The 19,730-nt window shown below is 39.2% G+C and overlaps 1 protein-coding gene across 1 annotated transcript; it reads left to right on the top strand.

Moving 5' to 3' along the window:
- The first annotated feature begins 13,470 nt into the window (after positions 1-13,470).
- RBIS (ribosomal biogenesis factor) lies at positions 13,471-19,459 on the top strand. The gene is made up of 4 exons (XM_047074089.1): positions 13,471-13,547; positions 15,668-15,784; positions 18,842-18,958; positions 19,315-19,459. Exons 2-4 carry the CDS (start codon positions 15,671-15,673, stop codon positions 19,384-19,386), a joined length of 303 nt encoding a protein of 100 aa, XP_046930045.1. The 5' UTR covers positions 13,471-13,547; positions 15,668-15,670; the 3' UTR covers positions 19,387-19,459.
- Positions 19,460-19,730: the final 271 nt, after the last annotated feature.

The raw sequence follows: 19,730 nt of genomic DNA, 5'->3' as shown, positions 1-19,730 counted from the left end.
TACTTCATAGTGCAGCCTGCACCTCCTTCTGCTTCTGTAATTCTTAATGAGGTTAGAATGCAACAGAAAAAAAGTTTTTATACAGCCATAAGTACAATAAATTTTATGCTCCTCTTACATCTAAGGGAAAGCCCAAGTTTTCTCTTCCATATTCTCTGGTACAGTTGGGTTCATTTATGCCAGTATAGTAGTAGTCAAACTTTATTTTATTTTATTTTTTAACATTTATTTATTTTTGAGAGACAGAGCACAAAGCAGGGGAGGGGCAGAAAGAGAGGGAGACACAGAATCTGAAGCAGGCTCCAGGCTCTGAGCAGTCAGCACAGAGCCTGACACGGGGCTTGAACCCATGGACACGAGATGTGATCTGAGCCTAAGTCGGACACTTAACGACTGAGCCACACAGGCACCCCGTGGCCAAACTTACAATAATAAAAGTTTTATTTATGTTCACTTTCACTACAGAACACAAAATAGATATATGTATATATTTATATACAAATATATAATAAAGTACTGTTATCCAAAATATACAAAAAATTCTTAAAACTCAACAATAAGAAAACAACCTGATTAAAAAATGGCCCAAAGACCTTAACAGATATCTTCCCAAAGAAGATACACAGATTGCAAACAAGCACGTGAAAGACATTCCACATCATATGTCACCAGGAAAATGCAAATGAAAACAAAATGAGATGCTATTCCACACCTACTAGAATAGCAAAAATCCAGAACACCAGCAACACCAAATGTTGGCTGTGGAGCAACAGGAACTCTCATTCATTCATGATGGGAATGCAAAAAGGTACTGCTGCTTTAGAAAACAGTTGGCGGTTTCTTACAGAACTAAACACACTCTTACCATATGATCCAGCTATCATGCTACTCAGTATTTATGCTAATGAGTTGAAAACTTACGTCCACATAAAAATCTGCATATGGATGCTTATAGCAGCTTTATTCATAATGGCCAGAACTTGAAAGCAACCAAGATGTCCTTCAGTAAGTGAATGGTACTTCCAGACAACTGAATATTATTTAGTACTAATAGGAAATAAGCTATCAAGCCATGAAAAAACATGAAGGAAACTTAAATGCCATATTGGTAAGTGAAAGAAGCCAATTTGAAAAGACCACATACTGTATGATCCCAACTGTAGGACATACTGAAAATGGCAAAACCATAGAGAGAGTACAAAGATCAGTGCTTGCCAAGAAGGGTGAGGGGAGGCAGGTGCTGAGTAGGCAGAACACAGAGGATTTTTAGGGCAATAAAATACTCTGTATGCTATTACAATGATGAATACATGTCATTATACATTTGTCCAAACCTATTGACTATAAAACACCAACAGTGAACCCTAAGGTGAACTATGAACTTTGGGTGAGTAGGATGTATCAATGTATGGTCATCATTTGTAATTAAAAAAAGACTCTGGAAGAACAAGTTGATAATGGAGGAGGGTAGCCTCCAAGTTGGAGCAGGGGGTAGAGGGTATATGGGAACTCCCTATACATTCCTGTCAATTTTGTTGTGAACTCAAAATTACTCTAATAAATAGTCTTTTTAAAAAAATAGGCAAAATAAACCCACAAAATACTAATGGACTCATGTAAAATACACACACACACACACACACACACACGAGAGAGAGAGAGAGAGAGAGAGAGAGAGAGAGAAACAGGAGGTAGCATGTAAGAGGTCCTGCTGCCAAATTGGGGACAATTTGGCCATCAAAAAGAATAATGATAGTAATAGATTATAACTTCCACTCCACAGAATATCCATGAGTCCATAGTGATACTGAAAGAAAAAGAGAAAAAATGTTCCTTTATGAGAGAATGCAAGCCACTTAATACAGATAAAGTGATAGAATTATAAAGCAATAACTTTTGCAAGGCCAATGTAATATTTGGTTCAGGCAAGGATCAATAATGGGTGTTAAAACTCCCAGGTGAAAGGTTCCTGGGGAATAGGATATTCCCACAGCCTGGAATTAAGAAACAAAAATATATGTTACAGCCAAACATAATGTGTGACCCTCAATTAGATCCTAGGTTGGAAAAAAAGGTGCAGTACATGCCTTGGGGACAATGAAATGTAAACATGGACAGCATATAGGTGATACTATTGAACTGATGTTCATTTGCATAGGTGTGGTGACGGTACTGGCCATACTTTAGGAGATAAATGCCAAAGCAATAGGGCTGAAGTCCTTTATGTTTGCAACTGACTCTCAGATGTCTCAGTCAATAACTGGAGACTCTAGCTAAAGGATATTTGGGTGCTCATGTTACTACTCTCACAACTTTTTGTAGGTTTTTAATTTTTCCAAAACCATCTAGGGCAACAGAAACCTGCTTTCTCAAATCAATGAGCCATTAGTTTGCTAAATAACCTTTATAGCTAGGTGTGGGTTTTCTCCTTAACAAAGAGCTCCTGTCTCCAGGTTCAATACCATCAAGTGTAAACAAGTAGAGGAAGATTAACACTGACCAGAGAACCCAGGAATCTTGACCAGACATATGTGCATCAGCTCTACTTCTCTCTCGATACAATTAGATCCAGTTCAAGCTTCCTTTGCCACAAAGCATGGTTAAGTCAGCTCTCCTCTTCAGTGAACCAGACACTGTATGTTATGAGCAGCACTTGTAAGTTAGAACTCTAGCCATAAAAATATTTAATTAAGGATGGTAACATATTCAGAAACTATCAAAGTATGAATCAATCTTATTCTATTAGGACATATATATGGACTCTCTTTGAGATGCATTTTTTTTCAGGGATTTTTTTTAAGAAACTCTGAATGTGAACCCAAGTGGCCATTGTCATCTGATTTTTACTGAGTAGTAAACTGAGATGAGCAAGGTTCCTCAGTTACCTAGAGAGGCAGGCCACATAGTTAGGGACATAGCCCCAGTCTGCAGAGTCCCAAGTCCAAGGTGCTCCCCAGTCTGTGACCATTTCCTTCATTCAAGCCCCGTGATTTGCACAGCTGGAATTTATTAACCACAGGACTGTCTTATCATTTGATATCTTGTGGAGTGTGTAGGTTTTATGGAGCTGATATATGGGGGTTTCGATTTCTTTAGTTTCCATTCCTAAAGTTATCCTAAGGTTAGGATTGCATAATGCAATCTCCCAAAGGGGCTTCAGGACTTGCCCAAATGACTTAGGTTTCATGCCAAGATGGGAATTCTCAGACCAGAATTGGAAAGACAGCTTTAATGTATCACCTCTCAAGTCTCTTTTCAGATAATAACTTTCAGAAACTGGAGCCAAACATTTTGTCCTGTGTTGTCAGACAAGAACCTCCATTGCCAAAACCCTACCTTCTACATTTTTGTTCTTTTGTTTAATCTCATGCACTCTTCTGACAGAAATTTATCACACCCTATTTTATAGCATATTATAAAAGTAGATAAAGCATGAAAGAGAAAAGTTTATTTAAAAGGAAATAAAGTTGTATAGACGTCAGATCAGTGTTGAAAAGCCTAGATAATTCAGGGCAAAATAACTCAACTATCGAAGAATTGAATTAACTGTTATTAGCTTGGAATAAGCTGATTTGGAAATAAGTCAATTTTACTCTACTGTTGTCAACTCTTTGAAATATAACAACAGAGAAAATCAGGGGTGTTAACAGGCATTCTGTCATCAGTGCTTATAATGTTAATCTACCTTCTTCTGTCCTCTAGGAAAGGGCAGTCTGTTCTCTCAATAGCAGTACCCAAATCCCCATCTCACCATCAAGAAAGGCTTGATAGACCCCTGCTCCAAGAAGTTCCCTGCCTGGACACCACCATTTTACCACCAAAGATTTGATGCACCAGCATTACCTAGCAAAACTTCTTACTCCCACCAAACACATACCATTATATCCTTTATAACACAAGTTACCAACTCCACTTCCTGTTAATCATTGCCATCAGCATACCAATATGTTCTAGAATTTCCTCTTTTTAGAGGGAAAAATCCCCCCCCCGAACATACATATTGATCCCATTTGCTGCCCATCATCCTGTCTGCTGTTCCTTGGGTTCTTCTATACCCAACTGTATTAGTAAGGTTTCTTCAGAGAGAAAGAACCACACTGTGTGTATGTGTGTGTGTGTGTGTGTGTGTGTGTGTGTGTGTATGCGTGTGTGTGTGTGTGTGTGTGTGTGAGTGTGTGTGCGTGTTTGTGTGTGTTTAAGAAGAGATTTAGGGGTGGGGAAAAATAAAAAAGAGATTTAGTATAAGGAATTGGCTCACACAATTATGGAAACTGACAAGTCCTGAGATTCACAGGATGAGTTGGCAAGCTGGAAATGAGAAAGTCAATGGTCTAATGCCAGGCTGAAGACTGGCAGGCTCGAGATCTTGGAAGAGCCAATGTTTCAGTTCAAGTCTGAAGGCAGGAAAAAACCGATGTACAAGTTCAAAAGCAGTCAGGCAGGAGGAATTCTGCTTTACTCAGGAGAGGGTCAGCCTTTTTATTCTATTCAGATCTTCAACTGATTGAATAAGACCCACCCACATTAGGGAGAGCACCCTGCTTTACTCAGTCTACTGGTTGAAATGCTAATTTCATTTGACAAACACCCTCACAGAAACACCCAAGATAATGGCTGACCAAATATCTGAGCATCCGGTGACCCAGTCAAGTTGGGACATAACATTAACCATCAAACCAACCTTTAAATTTTAAGGGTTTGGGACTTTCTACCGGGATCTCTTCTCTCTCTACACTCTTCACTTAGGAATTTCCACCAACGTCTATGGACATAATCTACCTAGTTTCGAAATATATTCCAGCACTATCCAAGAGAAACGTAGTGTGAGTCACATATGTTATCCATATTTTTGACTTTCAATTTTCAACTAGTTACATTAAAAATAAGTTTTAAAAAAGTGAAAATTTGTTTTAATGATAGATCTTATTTAACCCCATATATCCAAGATATTTCTGTTTTAACATGAATCAATATAAAAAATATTAATGAGTGTGTCAGTGATCAATGCATTCTTCCTCAGTTCTGAGTTCACCACACATTATCTGCTCTGTGATAATGGAGCTTTAAGAATTTCTTCTTTGCAGCAAGCACAATGCCAACCTTTTTTCAGTAGAGGGACATTTCAGGACAGGGACCAGTTTCCTGGTTCTGGTGTGCTGCATTTTTGTTTTCTTCTTGCTCCTGCTGGGCTCCTGGCAGAGACGTGTGTGGATGGACATGCAGGGCCGCTCTGGCCCAGCCTCACACCAAGAGTGTGCAGTCCCTCAGCAAGTTCATAGCCCCAGCCCGAACCCAGTAACCCTCTCATCGTAACTTCTGAAGTAAACGCCAAACACCCCGGCTCTCATGCTCCTCTTCTGGCAAGTAGATGCCTCTATTCCCTCTCCACACCTGCCCACCGGCCTCAGGCAGACTGCAGCATGGATGGTGTTTCCCATGGTGCTTCTGAAACAGACACTGCCCTCTAGCTTGTGTACCACCCTGCTGGAGAGGTGGTTCCCAATGTCTGAGTCCCTTTGCACACCTGCATGCCAGATTTAGCTCACTGTACCCCAGAGGGGTGTTTCCTGCTTGCCTGCCAACTATGGACCAGCTCTGGCCTGGGCCACCCCATGAACTTCTCTGCCATCCAATGGGCTGCAGCTACACCTTCTCCAGTGATCTGAATCCCAGTCTTGGAGAGGAGGCCAACTTCCAAGTTTGTCCTTCCTCAGAGACTCTCCATTAGCCTAAGGATATTCTTTACAGTTCTCTTACGTCTTATTCCTTGTTATAGTTAACAATTCTTTATGTCAACTTTTACTATTCAAAATATTATATGATTTCTGTCTCGTGAATGAATCTTAACTGACACAATTATACCTTTTACTTTTTTTTTTTTTTTTTTTTTTTGGTCTTACTAGGTCTTTAAGTCTGATGCATAGTTTACTATTAACAGAATATCTCAGTTCAGGCTAGTGCATGCAAGTGATTGATAGCCACATGTGGTGAGTGGCTACTATATTGGGCAGGATAGCTCTAGATCCACTGAATTGCATCCAAGTGCTGCAACTTAAGGTGTCTGAAATGGAATTATTTATTTCCTCCCTGTCCCAGTTTCCCTCCCACAGTTTTCTCTATCTTATTAAATAGCACCATGATCCACCCAATTGCACAAGTCATAAATTTAATAATCAGGGGCACCTGAGTGGCTCAGTGGGTAAAGTGTCTGACTTTGGTTCAGGTCATGATCTCACAGTTTGCGACTTCAAGTCCTGCGTCGGGCTTTGTACTGACAGCTCAGAGCCTGGAGCCTGCTTCAGGTCCTGTGTCTCCCTCTCTCTGTCCCTCCCCTGCTTGCACTCTGTCTCTCTGAAAAATAAACATTTAAAAACATTTAATACTCATACCGATTCCTGCTTTTCTTTTCTCCCTTTACCTCTAAATTTTGTCTATTTTAACTCCTAAACAACCAGTTAATATGACAAAAGAAAAAAAGAAAACTAAGCTATAAACATGAAACAAAATTCAAAAGATGAGAAATTGTTAAGAGGTCTTCATGCTATGTCTTCCTAATCAAAATCTCAGCTTCTTAAAAAGTATAAAGACTCCATATCAATAAGGACATGGTGAACTGGGCACGTTCACACACTGTTGGTAGAATTGTAAAATATACGGTCTTTCTGAAAACAATTGGTAATTTAAATCAAGTACTTTAAGTGTTCATAACCTGAGGTCTTATTCTTAAACTATGCCCCCTAAAATATTAGATCTTCTCAAAGATTTATGTACAAAGATGTTCATCACAATGTATTTATATTAGAAAAAAATCCAGAAACAACAGAAATGTCAATGTTAAGAAGAGAGTTGAAATAACTTATTATAGATCAAAAAGATGTAATTTTAGAAAGATATAAATATATTTTCAATATACTTATTAATAAGTAGATGTTTGTATCTATAGGTTATAAATTTTTATCCTGAAACTCCAATTTTTAATAAATAACATAGCATAATTGCTCTAAAAAAAGCTGCAAAGAAATATATTTTTGAAAATCTGAGTGGTGGAACTTATTCATTGTTCCAAATATTTATCAGATTACCTTTAGATGCTAGGCAGTTTTAGGCACAGGAGATATAGCAGCTGTACTAGTCAGTCTCCAAGATAATCTTCAATGATCCTCACCTCCTGGGATGTAATTCTTTGTGTAGTCTCCTTCCTTACTGAATAGGATGGGCATACGTAATTAATAAAATAGAATGGAAGTGGTAGGGTGTGATTTCTGAGTCGAGGTCGTAAAAGACATTGCAGTTTCTCCCTTGCTCTCTGGGATCACTTAGTCTGGAGGTAGCCAGCTTCCACATCATGAGAATATCTCCACAGTCCTGTGGAGAGGTCCTCCTGGAGATGATTTCAAGCATCCTGGCACTAGCCAGCACCAACCTGCAGCTGCATGAGTGAGTTGCTTTGAAAGTAGATCCCTCAGCCCCAGTCAAGGCTTCAGATGACTACAGTCCCAGCAAACATCTAAGTGAACCCTCAGCAAAGACCCTGAGCCAGAATTGTCAAGCAGAACCCCTCCCGAATTCCATACCCACTAAAATTATGAAATAATAAATGAGGGTTGTTGTTGCGAGTGACTAAATTTTGGGGTGATTTGTTACACGTTAGGAAGCTAATATAGTAGCAAACAAAACCAGATGGAAAGATCTGCCTTTTTTTTTTTTAATTTTTAATGTTTATTTTCGAGAGAGAGAGCCAGAATGTGAGCGGGGGAGGGACAGAGAGAAAGAGGGAGACACATAATCAGAAGCAGGCTCTAGGCTCTGAGCTGTCAGCACAGAGCCTGATGCGGGGCTCAAACCCACGAACTGTAAGATCATGACCTGAGCAGAAGTCGGACACTTAACCGACTGAGCCACCCAGGTGCCCTGAATGCTCTGCCTTTATGGAGCTTACATTCTAGCATGCAGAGAGATAAAAAACAAAATGAATAAATATATGGTAGGCTATGTGACAATAATGGGATAGCAGAGAAGGGATGTAGGAGGACTTGGAACTTTACAGTCATGGAAGCCCTCACTGAAAAGAAGACATCTGAGAGAAGATCTGAAAAGACATGAGAGAGGAGCCTTGCAGATATTTAGGGGTAGAAGGGTTGAGAAGGAGGAACACACCTGGCCAGGATTATAGAACAGTAAGAAAGCAGTGGGAGCAAAGTGGGGGGGGGGGTCACACATGGCTTCACAGGCTTTTAAAGAACTTGGCTTTTATTCTGAATCATGTGGGGAACATCGGGGATTTTGAGCTGAGGAATGACATGAACTGATTAACATTTTAGCAGGATTCCTCTGGCCGCTGGGCTTGCATAGAGATTAAAGCAGGGAAACCAGATAGGAAGCTATTACAATAATCCAAATGAGAGAAAGTAGATGGAGAGGAAAATCAGAATGTAATAATTGCTGGTTATTTGTTTTCTTCTTTATACTTTTCTGAATTTTCCATTTCTACATTGACTCTTCATGACTTTTCTAATCCAAAAGAAAAACAAAAGTCTTTAAGGAGCCAAATGTCTGTGAGAACTTTTAGTCCTCAGCATTTTTTGGTTTTATTAAAATATAGATGCCCGTGGAATTCTTAGTAAGATTTCAGCACAACAGGGTTGCTATAAAACAACACAAAGATGAGAGTCAAAAACTGTTGACTTTAGTCTGTGCAGACTTTGAACATAACAATGTCAGCTGAAAAACAAATGTGAAAGGACTTCATGTACCCTTTGAATATTTTTATTGCCTTTGTGCTATGTATTTGACCATTCTTTTTCAATTTTAATTTTAATTTTTTTTGAGAGAGAGAGAGCAGGCATGTGCATTTGCACGTGTGAGCAGGGGAGGGGCACAGGGAGACAGAAAGACAGAGAATCCCAAGCAGGCTCTGTGCTGCCAGCATGGAGCCTGACAGGACTTTATCTCACAATGGTGAGATCATGAGCTGAGCTAAAAGCAAGAGTCCTTAACTGACTGAGCTACCCAGGCACCCCTGACCGTTAACCTTCAAATATTTCACATACAAGCATTCCTTTGTGACTGGATTTCAGGATTTCTAGGTACTTGGCTAGGAGATAACTCTGGATAAAAATCTGTTTAATTAAATTAAAAACATATTTATTGAGCACCTATCATTTCCAAGGAATAGTGCTACACGAAGATAAAAAGAAGTGTTCCTCTAGGTATTTTTCTGTCATGGTAAAGATAATAGAACTTTAAAGTCATTTTTAGTATGTTGGCTACAATACCTTGCTCACCTGTTTATAATTCAGGGAATTTTATTTCATTTAGCAAATGTTTATGCCACATTTCCTATGAACTGGAAATAGAGAATCCTACACGGGGATGCAAAGGCGCCTGAGTAATAGATGAGCCCTTGAAGAGTACATGGGCTAGGTATAAAAATTTCATCTCAGTCTCAAGTACATGGGAAGTGAATGGCTTATCCCAAATCCAGAAAACAGAAACTTTTTTGGTCTGCAGTCCATCACAGTGGCTGCTACAATTGTCAATATCAATGCCTAGATTTCCTTTGCAGACAGAAAGCTCCATCCTTTCTGTAACCCTTGTTTGTAGAGAGATCTTATGCTACTTCTCCTCAAGCCATGTGCGAGAGGGACAAAAGTCTCAGGCACTTACAGAAAACTGTTAACCACCCTCTCCCCTGAACATTTCTTCAATTTCCAGAAGCTCATCTTCTCTCCTAAGATTAAGCCATTTCCCTTTTCCATTCCCTTAGGAAGATCCAGGTAGGGATGTCTGCAAAATATCTGGAAACTTCAATTTTCAGCCCAGACACATAAAAACCATCGATAACCATTAGAGACAAAGAAACTCAGACTCACGATGTAAAAGATCTAGCTACCCAAGAATGCTGGGAGGAAAAGTGACCTTCATTCTTCTAAGACTTGTATTGCTTTGAGTATAAAATACTAATACTAGTACAACCAGTTACACCACCGTGCTGCTCATCTTCTAAGATGGGTTGGTCAAGTTTTTAAAAGTTTTAAAATTGGTAAAGGGCCAGATAGCAAATATTTTAGGCTTTGCAGACTACACAATCTCTGTCACAACTACTCAATTCTGCTGTTGTAGTGTGAAAGCAATCATATATAATATGTAAACAAATAAGTGTAGCTGTGTTCCATCAAATTATACTTACAGACACTGAAATATGAATAGAATGTTTATGTGTCTCAATAAATTGTCCTTACTTTGATTTTTCCTCCCATTTTAAAATGTAAAACCTTTCTTAGCTCATGGGTTGTACAAAAATAAGCAGTGGGCTAGATCTGGCCTTTGAACTGTAGTTTGATTTCTGTTTTAAGACAGTCAGATGAGAACTTTAACATGAATGTCTCCAGAATGCAAAATTATTTTCTTCCTTAAATAATGCATTTTTATATTTATCATTTTGCATTTATCACAGTCCTTACCACTTTCTGTCTTCAATGATTACTCCATGTGCACACATCTGTCTCTCCCAGGTGACTGTGCTCCCTTTAAGAGAAAGCAATGATCATGTACTTCTCTGAGCTCCCACAGAGCCTAGGTGTTCAAACTATTGTGATCAAATGAAACTGAGCACTGGGGAGAATAAAGTTGAACCGATAAAACAAGTTTATCATAGCGTATCATTTATACAAGACTGGCTTTGTTCCAGTAAAGGGCTATGAGATTTGTTATGAATGGTTTGTAATTATTTGTGTGTGCACTCATTTTCTTATTCCCCCTAACTATCCCTGTTTACTCGTTGAATTACTTTTAAGACAGTTCTTTGAGGACCAGATCTGCATACAGAACTCTGCATTGCTAAGTTTCAACAGGAAAACTAGTGTTTCCGAAAAATGTTTTTTCTACTTATGATTTTATTTTTAAGGTTGTTGGAAAAATGTGAAATGATATTTGCATGTATTTTTAAAGATTAGAAAACTTGAAGTTATTTTTTTCTTTATATATGATTCATTTGGTTCATAGGAAATAGCTTTTAGAAAATTAGCATGATCCTTTCTTTTGTCCTAATAATATCTTATGCTTTCCTGCTTTGTATTTTATTAACTCTGCACAATAGTCTTGTGAAGTAGGTTGGACAGGAATAAAGACTCTTTTAGATACAATTTTAAAAAATAATAATAACCCCAGACCACTGAAGCCAACAAAACACAATGTTTTTGCTTAGGTAACTGAGAAGTCTAGGGATAGATCTTTCTTGCATCTATGGCTGAATCCAAAGATTCAAATGACATCATCAGGGTCCTGTGTTCTATTGTTCAGTCAGATCTATTCTATTTTGTAATTTGCCCTCATTCCCTCCCACTGCAGACAGGCCTCCTGCAAGTTGCTGGAGGAGATGGCTAATAGCAGCCCTAATTTCACATCATCCCAATACAAAGACACTAAATGCAGGAAACAGCATTCCTCACCAGCTCTAGTTGGAAAATCTTTCAAGGAGGACTATAATTATCAGCTCAACCAGGACCACTTAATGGGAGAAGAATGGTTCCTCAGAAAGGATGCTGAACAGAATGGACATTCTCTGAAGTGGGCATACTCTATGAATGGCCATCTACACATGGGAAAGGGAAGCACAGAGAAATGAAGTAACTTGTTCATAATCACACTATTGGTTGGTGAGAAAGGTAAAACAGAAATCCATGACTTCTCACTCACACCTCATACAATGCTTCTGCTTTTGCCTGTATAACCACGCTATTTCTTTGCTGGATGTATCTTTATCTCACCATTTCAAATAAAAGAGCCAGTCCCATAAGTTTTCATAAACACCATGATGTCATTCTATTACATCTATTTGTCTTCCTCATACACATCAGTAACTTCACATTCAAGTAACCATAATTAAACCTGCCTTATTTGCTTCAGTACTTGTGGATAACTCGGGTCTTGTAAAAGATTCTGATGATTTTCTGTAATTTTGGTTTTGCCCCCGCACATTACTGGTATTTTATACCAGCATTTTAAGTTGTTTTTTAAAAGTCACTCTTAGGGGCACCTGAGCGGCTTGGTGGGTTAAGCGACCCACCTCGGCTCAGGTCCTGATCATCAGTTTGAGCCCCACGTCAGGCTCTGTGCTGACAGCTCAGATCCTGGAGCCTGCTTCGGATTCTCTGTCTCCCTCGCTCTCTACCCCTTCCCTGCTCACGCTCTGTCTCTCAAGAAATAAACGTTAAATTTTTTTTTAAAAAAGTCACTCTTAGAATACAATATTTGAATAAACACACTGACAGGTAATTATTTCTTTCCTTAATATATCCCCTAGTTTTTTTGTGATGAATATTAACATAATAACACGATTTATTGTATAAGCGGCTCATCTTCCTATAAGCAGGCAAGTGGCTGTTTGGGCGGAAAATTTGACCCAGAGCCAACCCACAAAGATCCTAGTTTGGTTTTGTTCAGTACTAGTTGTGCGAATGCCGGTCAACCGCTTAAAATATGAACCTTGATAGCTAGTATCTTCCGTGCAAAAGGAGAGTGGAATTATGGCTTTATTTTGATACTTAGTGTAGGCTAAACTCTTGAAAGTAATAAATTGATATATGAATGTTAGTACTTCTACATGCGTTTAAAATCTGGATTTTCCTATGAACTCATCAAAATAAACATGTGAACACTTAATGAGGAGTTCCTCTTAGTAGAATTGAATCAGTTTTCTAGAAAACTCAACCCACAATGTCTTAATTGAGAAATACACAGGAACTCACAACCAGAAGGCAAAAAATGTTTCTTCTAAGTTTTTCTAAGTTCCCTGATAATTATTTTCTTTTTATATTTTCTTGTACCTCGGCTGTGCTGTTAGAAATTCTCTTTTTGGAGCAAGGAAACTACACGAGAAAAGCATTCCATCTCCTCGCTCATTCCAAACGTCCCCTTTCGCGGTTATAGCCCCCATCTCTCCAGCCAACAAGGTTCTTTACACCTCCAGCCAAGCCCCGGACGCCACCCAGAGGTGCGCAGCGCCACCTCCTGGGAGCTTGGGCAGAGACAGTCAGGAGTCTGCGGCTGAGGGCCGACCCCTTGGTGACTGTCTTTAAGGCTCGGAACCTCAGAAACGCCCTCAGTGCTTTCTGTGCACATACCCATCAGCCCTGGAAGTCCTGCTTGGCTGCGTCTCCAACGCCTCCAGTTTGCCGGAGCAGAATACGAATCCACAATGCTGCCTAAAGTAAGGGATGCTCTAGGGGCGGGATTTCCCATGGTGGGTGGAACTTCTCCCTGTGGGCGGGGCTTCGCTAGGTTTGGAAGGAGCTCAGCATTTGAGCAGGCTCTATGGGCGGGACTACGTTACGAGGGTGGGAACCCGCTCCTGAGCGGAACTACGTTTGGTAGGCGGGGCTTCGTCTGTGTCAGGCCGTGCTCTGTGGGTGGGACTCCGCTCGGTGGGCGGAACTATGGCCTGTGGGAGGAATTTTGACTGGCTCCTTTCCCCCCGGAACTTCCTGGATCGTGTGCGTGCAGATGGCGTCGCTTGGAGTTTGACGTGATGCACGAGGTTATCGAAGGTATGGTAAGATGTTGATAAATTTTCTGGCAAACTGTCGTGAAGTTTCAGGGGGTTGGGACAGGACCGGTGGGTCTTGTACCGCTGAGGCCCGGCGGCTGGGTTCCATCGCGCGCGGCCTCAAGGCAGTCTTACTGGGCAGCGGCGTGCCTGCTGGCCGAGGCCTGAAACCAAGGTGCCTTTGGGCCTTGAGCCCTTGTCCGGGTACCAGTTTTTCGTTGTCTCTTGTCAACAACAATTTTCACGTTGTTGTCAACAAAATTTCAGTATTGCCTCAGCCACCACGGTATTCCCTTCTCCACGAACCTTTCTCAAGTCCACGACTCTAGTAGACCTCTCCCTCTTGTGTCCATTTGTATGCTTCATGTAGCGACACATATCATGTGTCCGTGTTTGTATCACATACATGGTTTTGTATTGTCACATTTATAGCACAGCTGGCACATAGTACGTTATTAATAAATTCTAGATGAGTGATTGGATTTTTGGTTACTATTGGAAGAAGGATTTTAGATTATTTAATTGGGGGGATATGATGTGTATTTTCTACTTCCTCTTTAGTAATCATGAATTTCCTATTGTGTTCATGTCTGGCTTTTTTTTTATAAGTAGGAGGAGTACCGTTGGTGCTTAAAAGCATTGCTGTCCCTAAGTAGTTTACTGAGGCTAGACATTGAGGGAGAATATAAATTTAAGTCCAGAGATAAAAGTTGAGGAAAGGAAAGAAAGAATGTGCAAAGTGTCTTCAAACAGCAATTTGTAGGCTAGGATGGGTATGTATAGAGAGGTAGCAAGAGATGTGTTTGACGTATTTATGCTAGATTTGGGGTTCTGGCAATATACCAGGACAAAGCTCACTGTCCCTAAGGCATGGGAAAAGTCACTGAAAACTTTTAATATTGGAGAGGTTCATCGCACAGCACTATGCATAGACTTGAATGCAGATGGCTTAAGCCAGGGGTTGGCACTCTTTCTGCAAAAGGCCAGATAATAAATACTTTAGGCTTTGTGGACTATTGTTGTAGCAGGAAGGTAGCCACAGACAGTACATGATCAGGCTGACATAGCTGTGTTCTACTAAAACTTTACTTAACAGAGACAGGTGCCTGATCTCATTTGATCCATTGGTATAGTTTGCCAATCTATGGTCCAACCAAATGGACCTAGGGACCGTGCTGGTAATACAGTCCTGAACTAAGCAGTACTATACTATGTTTCTGTATTGGCTTTATTTGTATATGAGAGACCAAATCACATGGTGTTAGCTCTGGATCTAATCTTCCTGGCTTTGAATCCTGACATTTCTTGATTACTAACAGTGTGACATTGGGCAAATTAGCCTTTTTGCATCAGTTTTATCTATAAAATGGGGATAATAGTACCTCCCACAGTGTTGTGCAGAGTAAATTGGCTAAAGCAATAAAATGTTCACATAGTGCTTATACACATTTTAAAACCTCGATAAATCTTAACTATTAATATTTTTAAAATTTTCCTCATATGCATTGTTAAAGCAGATTTGAAAGACATTTCTAAGGTAAAATTTACAGGCTACGTGCATGTTTAACTATAGAGCAAAGAAAATATGTAAAATTTCACAACAAGAGCCATTCACATAGAGGTGATAATGGAAGTTGTGAAAGTAAGGTAGGAAGTGCAGAATTAAGGACTGATTTTGAAGAAGTGTACATAGGAGAGAAAGGCAAGTAAAAAGGAATGAAAAAGGAAGAAGGGGAGAGGAGTCCATCCTAAAGTATGATAGGAACCAGAGTGGTATATTAGTATATAAACCAACAGAAGGATGGATGGTGGTGGTTAACGTTGTCATATGCTGCAGAGAGCTGAGAAAACAATTGTGTTGATAGTATTAATGAATTCAACCCGCAGAAATTAACATGGTACTTCCTATGGGCCAAGTATTGGAGATACAGAAAAGAATTAGGCACATACTCTGCATTAAACAGCAGAAAACTTAGTAGTGACGAAAGACATTGAAATAATTTAATACGTGCAGCAACTTTAAAAAATCCGGAGTAAGATGGAATTTCTTACACTAAATTGGTACCTTTATTTTAAAAACTTATATTGAGCTTAATTGAGTTCCGTTTCTTTTTTCCCTAGACAATGGCCAAGAGCAAACTAAGAGGACAGAGGTCCAGAAATGTATTTCATATAGCCAGCCAAAAAAACTTTAAGACTAAAAACAAAGCAAAACCAGTTACCACTAATCTTAAGAAGGTGAGTATTATTTAAGTACTCTGACAGTATTGTTTGCAAGCCAAGCATAGTTGTAAAGCCACTGAAAAACTGAAAGCTATTATTTAAAACAGGTTCTTAGCCTTCCTTCCTCACAAAGGCAAGATAATTTTAAACATTTATTTTTTTTAAATGAAAAATAACCCCCCCTTTCTTGATGTATATGTATGAAAAGAAAAAAGCACTTTTTTTTTTTTCTTTTTAAAGACAGAGAAAACACGTGAGTGGGGGAAGAGGGGCAGAGGGAGAGAGAGAGAGAACCCTAAGCAGGCTGCACACTCAGCTCAGAGTCTGACACAGGGCTCGATCCCACAGCCCTGGGATCATGACCTGAGGTAAAATCAAGAGTCAGACACTCAACCAACAGAGGCACCCCAAGAAAAAAGCACTTTAACTGCAAATGCATGAGGCTCCAAAGAACAGTTTTAAAAGCTTTATCAGAGCATAGAAATTATCCAAAACCATGATGTGGGAAACAGTTCTTATCTCTGACCCCAAATATATTCAAGAACCTCCTGACAGAATCGAGGCATGAAATGCTGATTGGCACCCATTCTTTTTCTTCTCAGTAATTCTTATCTCCCTGATATCTAGAACTCAAACAAAAACCTATAAAATGAAGATAAGATACTTTCTTAAAGTGCAAAATTGGGAAAGAAAGGAGTTTATTGTTTTTGTTTTTTGTGTTTTTTTCCTCAAAATATTTGGGAAATGGGAAATTTCTTCTTCAAGATTAAGTAGATTCTTTCAGGAAATTTCTTCAAGAAAATGTTTTCAAGTTTAAGTAGTAGGTGGAGTCAGGTCTCCAGGACTTTGTAATTGGCAAAATAGTCAAAGATATGTAACATTTTATCTTTCAGTTTTCATGAACTAGCAAAGTTAAGCATTTTGATGGAGCATTTTTATGACTTACTTAGTAAATGCTATAAAGGAAATAAAGCTAGGTGATATGATGGGGTAGGGAGTGACAGTTTTACACAGGATTGCTTTCAAAGTTGAAATTCAAGCCAAGATCCAGATGGTGGGGAGCAAGTAATGCCGCAGGATTTTTTACCTCAGGACCCTGGGTTCGTCGTCTCACCTCTTCAAAGAATGAAGAGGTGTACATAAAAAATGAGCAGCAGGCAAAGGTTTATTATTAGAGTATAAGATTGGAGTGTAAGAGTAGTAAGTAGGAAAGCTGTCGTTACAGAGAGGGGGCATTCAAAGTGAATGCCTAAGTAGACTGTAGGCAAGGGTCCTTGTTATATAAGGTTCTTGTCACCCCCCAGCCCTTCCCCCTTGTTCCTTCTCAGGTTTTATACCCTTACTGGCTTGCAGGTCTTGGTGCTGGATTGTCCATTCCTGATTGGCTCATTTCCATTGTACCAGGGGGTGGCCTATGGTCATACTTAGGTCTTTTGTCAAATTCCTGAAGGAAGCCTGAAGGGGAGTAGGTGGGGTCTGTTACTTTAAGAGGAACCTTATGCCTGAAGGGTTTGCTGGGGTCAGACACTCCCAACATTGTTCCAAAATAAGTGTTTTTCCCTACCAGGGACCTCAGGTCCTAATCTTTACCTCTCTGCCTACTGAACCCTATCTTTTCCTTATCATAGTAATATAAAGCTCTGGAAAGTGTTGGGAGCGGCACACTTTAGGCAGAGAGAATAACAAATGCGAAGGCCCCATGCTGGGGAAAAACTTGGTATATTTGACTGACAGGAGATCATATTGTTTGCATAGAAGTGCTAGCCGCTTTATGTATGCTAATGGAAAGATATATAAGGGAGGGAAATCTGGGTAGGCTGCCTGGTTGGGGAAGGTATCAGATAGTTTTCTCAGAAAAGTGGCCTAATTTACTAACTGGAGGTCTTAAGATTGCCAGGCACTATGTACATGGTAAATTGAAGTTTGTGATCATGAATTTAAAGTGAAGCCAGCCAGTTAGATTTTCTGCAGATTCAGTTTTAGGCTCAGAAAAAGCTGTCAGTTGAGTTTAACTAGTTTGTCAAGCAGGTTTGATTAAGGAAGAGAAGGAAAGTTAAGAGAGTAAAGGAGTGATTGATTAAATAATGGTCACGGAATCTGGGCTGGCTAAAGGAAAAAGTGATGATACGGAAAGTGAAAAATAGTGAAATTGGTGGGAGATTTCAGGAAGATTGAAGAATTGTTAATAAGCCAAGTGAACTTGAAGAACAGGAGGTGTTACAAATTGCAGCCAAAGGTAATCCATGGAAGTGGATGGCTGAGGTAGGTAGTGGGAAAGAATCTGGGAGTTGAGGACCTGAACAGACTAAGAAACTAGAGGGTTAGGTTTTTGTTGAAGCCCCTCACCAGGCATGAGAGAGGTCAGTGAGCAGAGTTTTGAGATCTTTTGTGAGGGAGCAAGTAAATGTGTTGGCAGGTGACAGTAATGAGGAAAGAGGTATTAGAATATTCTGATGCATTAGGGGCAGAGTTTTTAAGGAGAAATGGTTTCAGAGCAGCAGTGAAAAACAAGATTTAAAGAGAGGAGGGTTGTAAGGGAAATTGTCCTCAGGAGACTGGAAGGGACTTCTGTTAAGGCAAGGAGGTCAAGGAAGGATTCTGAGATGGACTGTTAGAAGGAGTCTAAAGTGGAGCACCTGGTTGGCTCAACCAGTAAAGCATGTGACTCTGGCCGTCAGGGTCGTGAGTTTAAGCCCCACACTAGGCATGGAGCTTACTTTAAAAAAAAATTAATTAAAAAAAAAAAAAGAGTAAAGCATTTGATCCAGGTTCCTCGTTTTACAATGAGAGATGACTGTAGCCTAGGATTGTGGTCATGTATTTTAATGTGCCTATACCATGTCTAAATATAATGTATGTCCACATAATTCTTATTTTTAAAAACACAGAACCTTTTGTCTAAAACTTCCCAATAAGACCATAGGAATTTTTGTGTAAATTATCCCCACAAATGGGTAGGGTTGATGAATTTTTACATTTTTAGGTTTAACAAGATTAAATTAAAGTTGGATATATTTTATTATTTATGGTTACAAGATTGTAGATTAATAACCTTTTTTTCTTTTTTAAAAGATAAACATTGTGAATGATGAAAAAGTTAACAGAGTGAATAAAGCTTTTGTAGATATACAAAAGGAACTTGCACATTTCTCCAAAGGACTTTCCCTTGAACCTCTGCAGAAACAGCTGGTGAGTGTGAATCATTTCCTTTTGTTACGGCTAATAAGCTAAACTCTAACTTTTTAAAGCCTGTGGTTTGAATATAATTTTTAGTATTTGGCTAATAAGCTAAACTCTAACTTTTTAAAGCCTGTGGTTTGAATATAATTTTTAGTATTTGGCTCTCTAGTATCCTTGGCTGTGTAGTATATATAGCATATTGAGTCATTCAGACTCTAAAACATTGAGTCCGAATACGAGAATTTACTGTTCTGTTTCCAAAGGTATGACTAGAAGATATTAAATTAGGTAATATATTATATACAAGTCATTTTTGTTGACTGTTGTTATCTACATTTTTAAATACAATATTTTTCTCCCTTCAGATTCCTCAGCAGTGTCATGAAAACGAATCAGTTAATGTTGATGAAGCGACAAGATTGATGGCTCAATTGTAATACACTGGTGATACATCAAATACCCCAAGAAGACCAATAAATTAAATGTTTTATACAGTTTTATTTTTAAAAATCTTGTTAATGTACAAGCATTGGCACATTTTAAAAACAAACTACATAAACAGATCTTTCCTATAATCTAGGAAAGTGGAATGTCAGAAGTCAACAAAATGTGATAAACTTAAAGTGCTAAAACAGAAGGCACTTCACAAAATCTGTTCACTGAAACAGTTAATATATCCTAGTTTACATCCTTCACTTTATAAGTGGCAGTGAATGTGTTTTTGGATTGGAGGACACACAGAAATATGGACAGTTTTCGTGGCAGTAAAAAAATATAAGAC

The sequence above is a fragment of the Lynx rufus genome, unplaced genomic scaffold (genome assembly GCF_022079265.1).
Source record: "Lynx rufus isolate CCGP_SWC_20201006 ecotype Redwood Valley unplaced genomic scaffold, mLynRuf1.p SCAF_12, whole genome shotgun sequence".
Classification (NCBI taxonomy): domain Eukaryota; kingdom Metazoa; phylum Chordata; class Mammalia; order Carnivora; family Felidae; genus Lynx; species Lynx rufus.
This window is presented reverse-complemented; position numbering and strand designations above follow the sequence as displayed.

What these genes read in the sequence shown, in the direction of transcription:
- RBIS (XM_047074089.1), top strand. Translation starts at nt 15,671, where the DNA reads ATGGCCAAGAGCAAACTAAGAGGACAGAGGTCCAGAAATGTATTTCAT. An exon ending in TTACCACTAATCTTAAGAAG is followed by an intron (nt 15,785 to 18,841) that starts GTGAGTATTATT and finishes CTTTTTTAAAAG; the next exon opens with ATAAACATTGTGAATGATGA. An exon ending in AACCTCTGCAGAAACAGCTG is followed by an intron (nt 18,959 to 19,314) that starts GTGAGTGTGAAT and finishes TTCTCCCTTCAG; the next exon opens with ATTCCTCAGCAGTGTCATGA.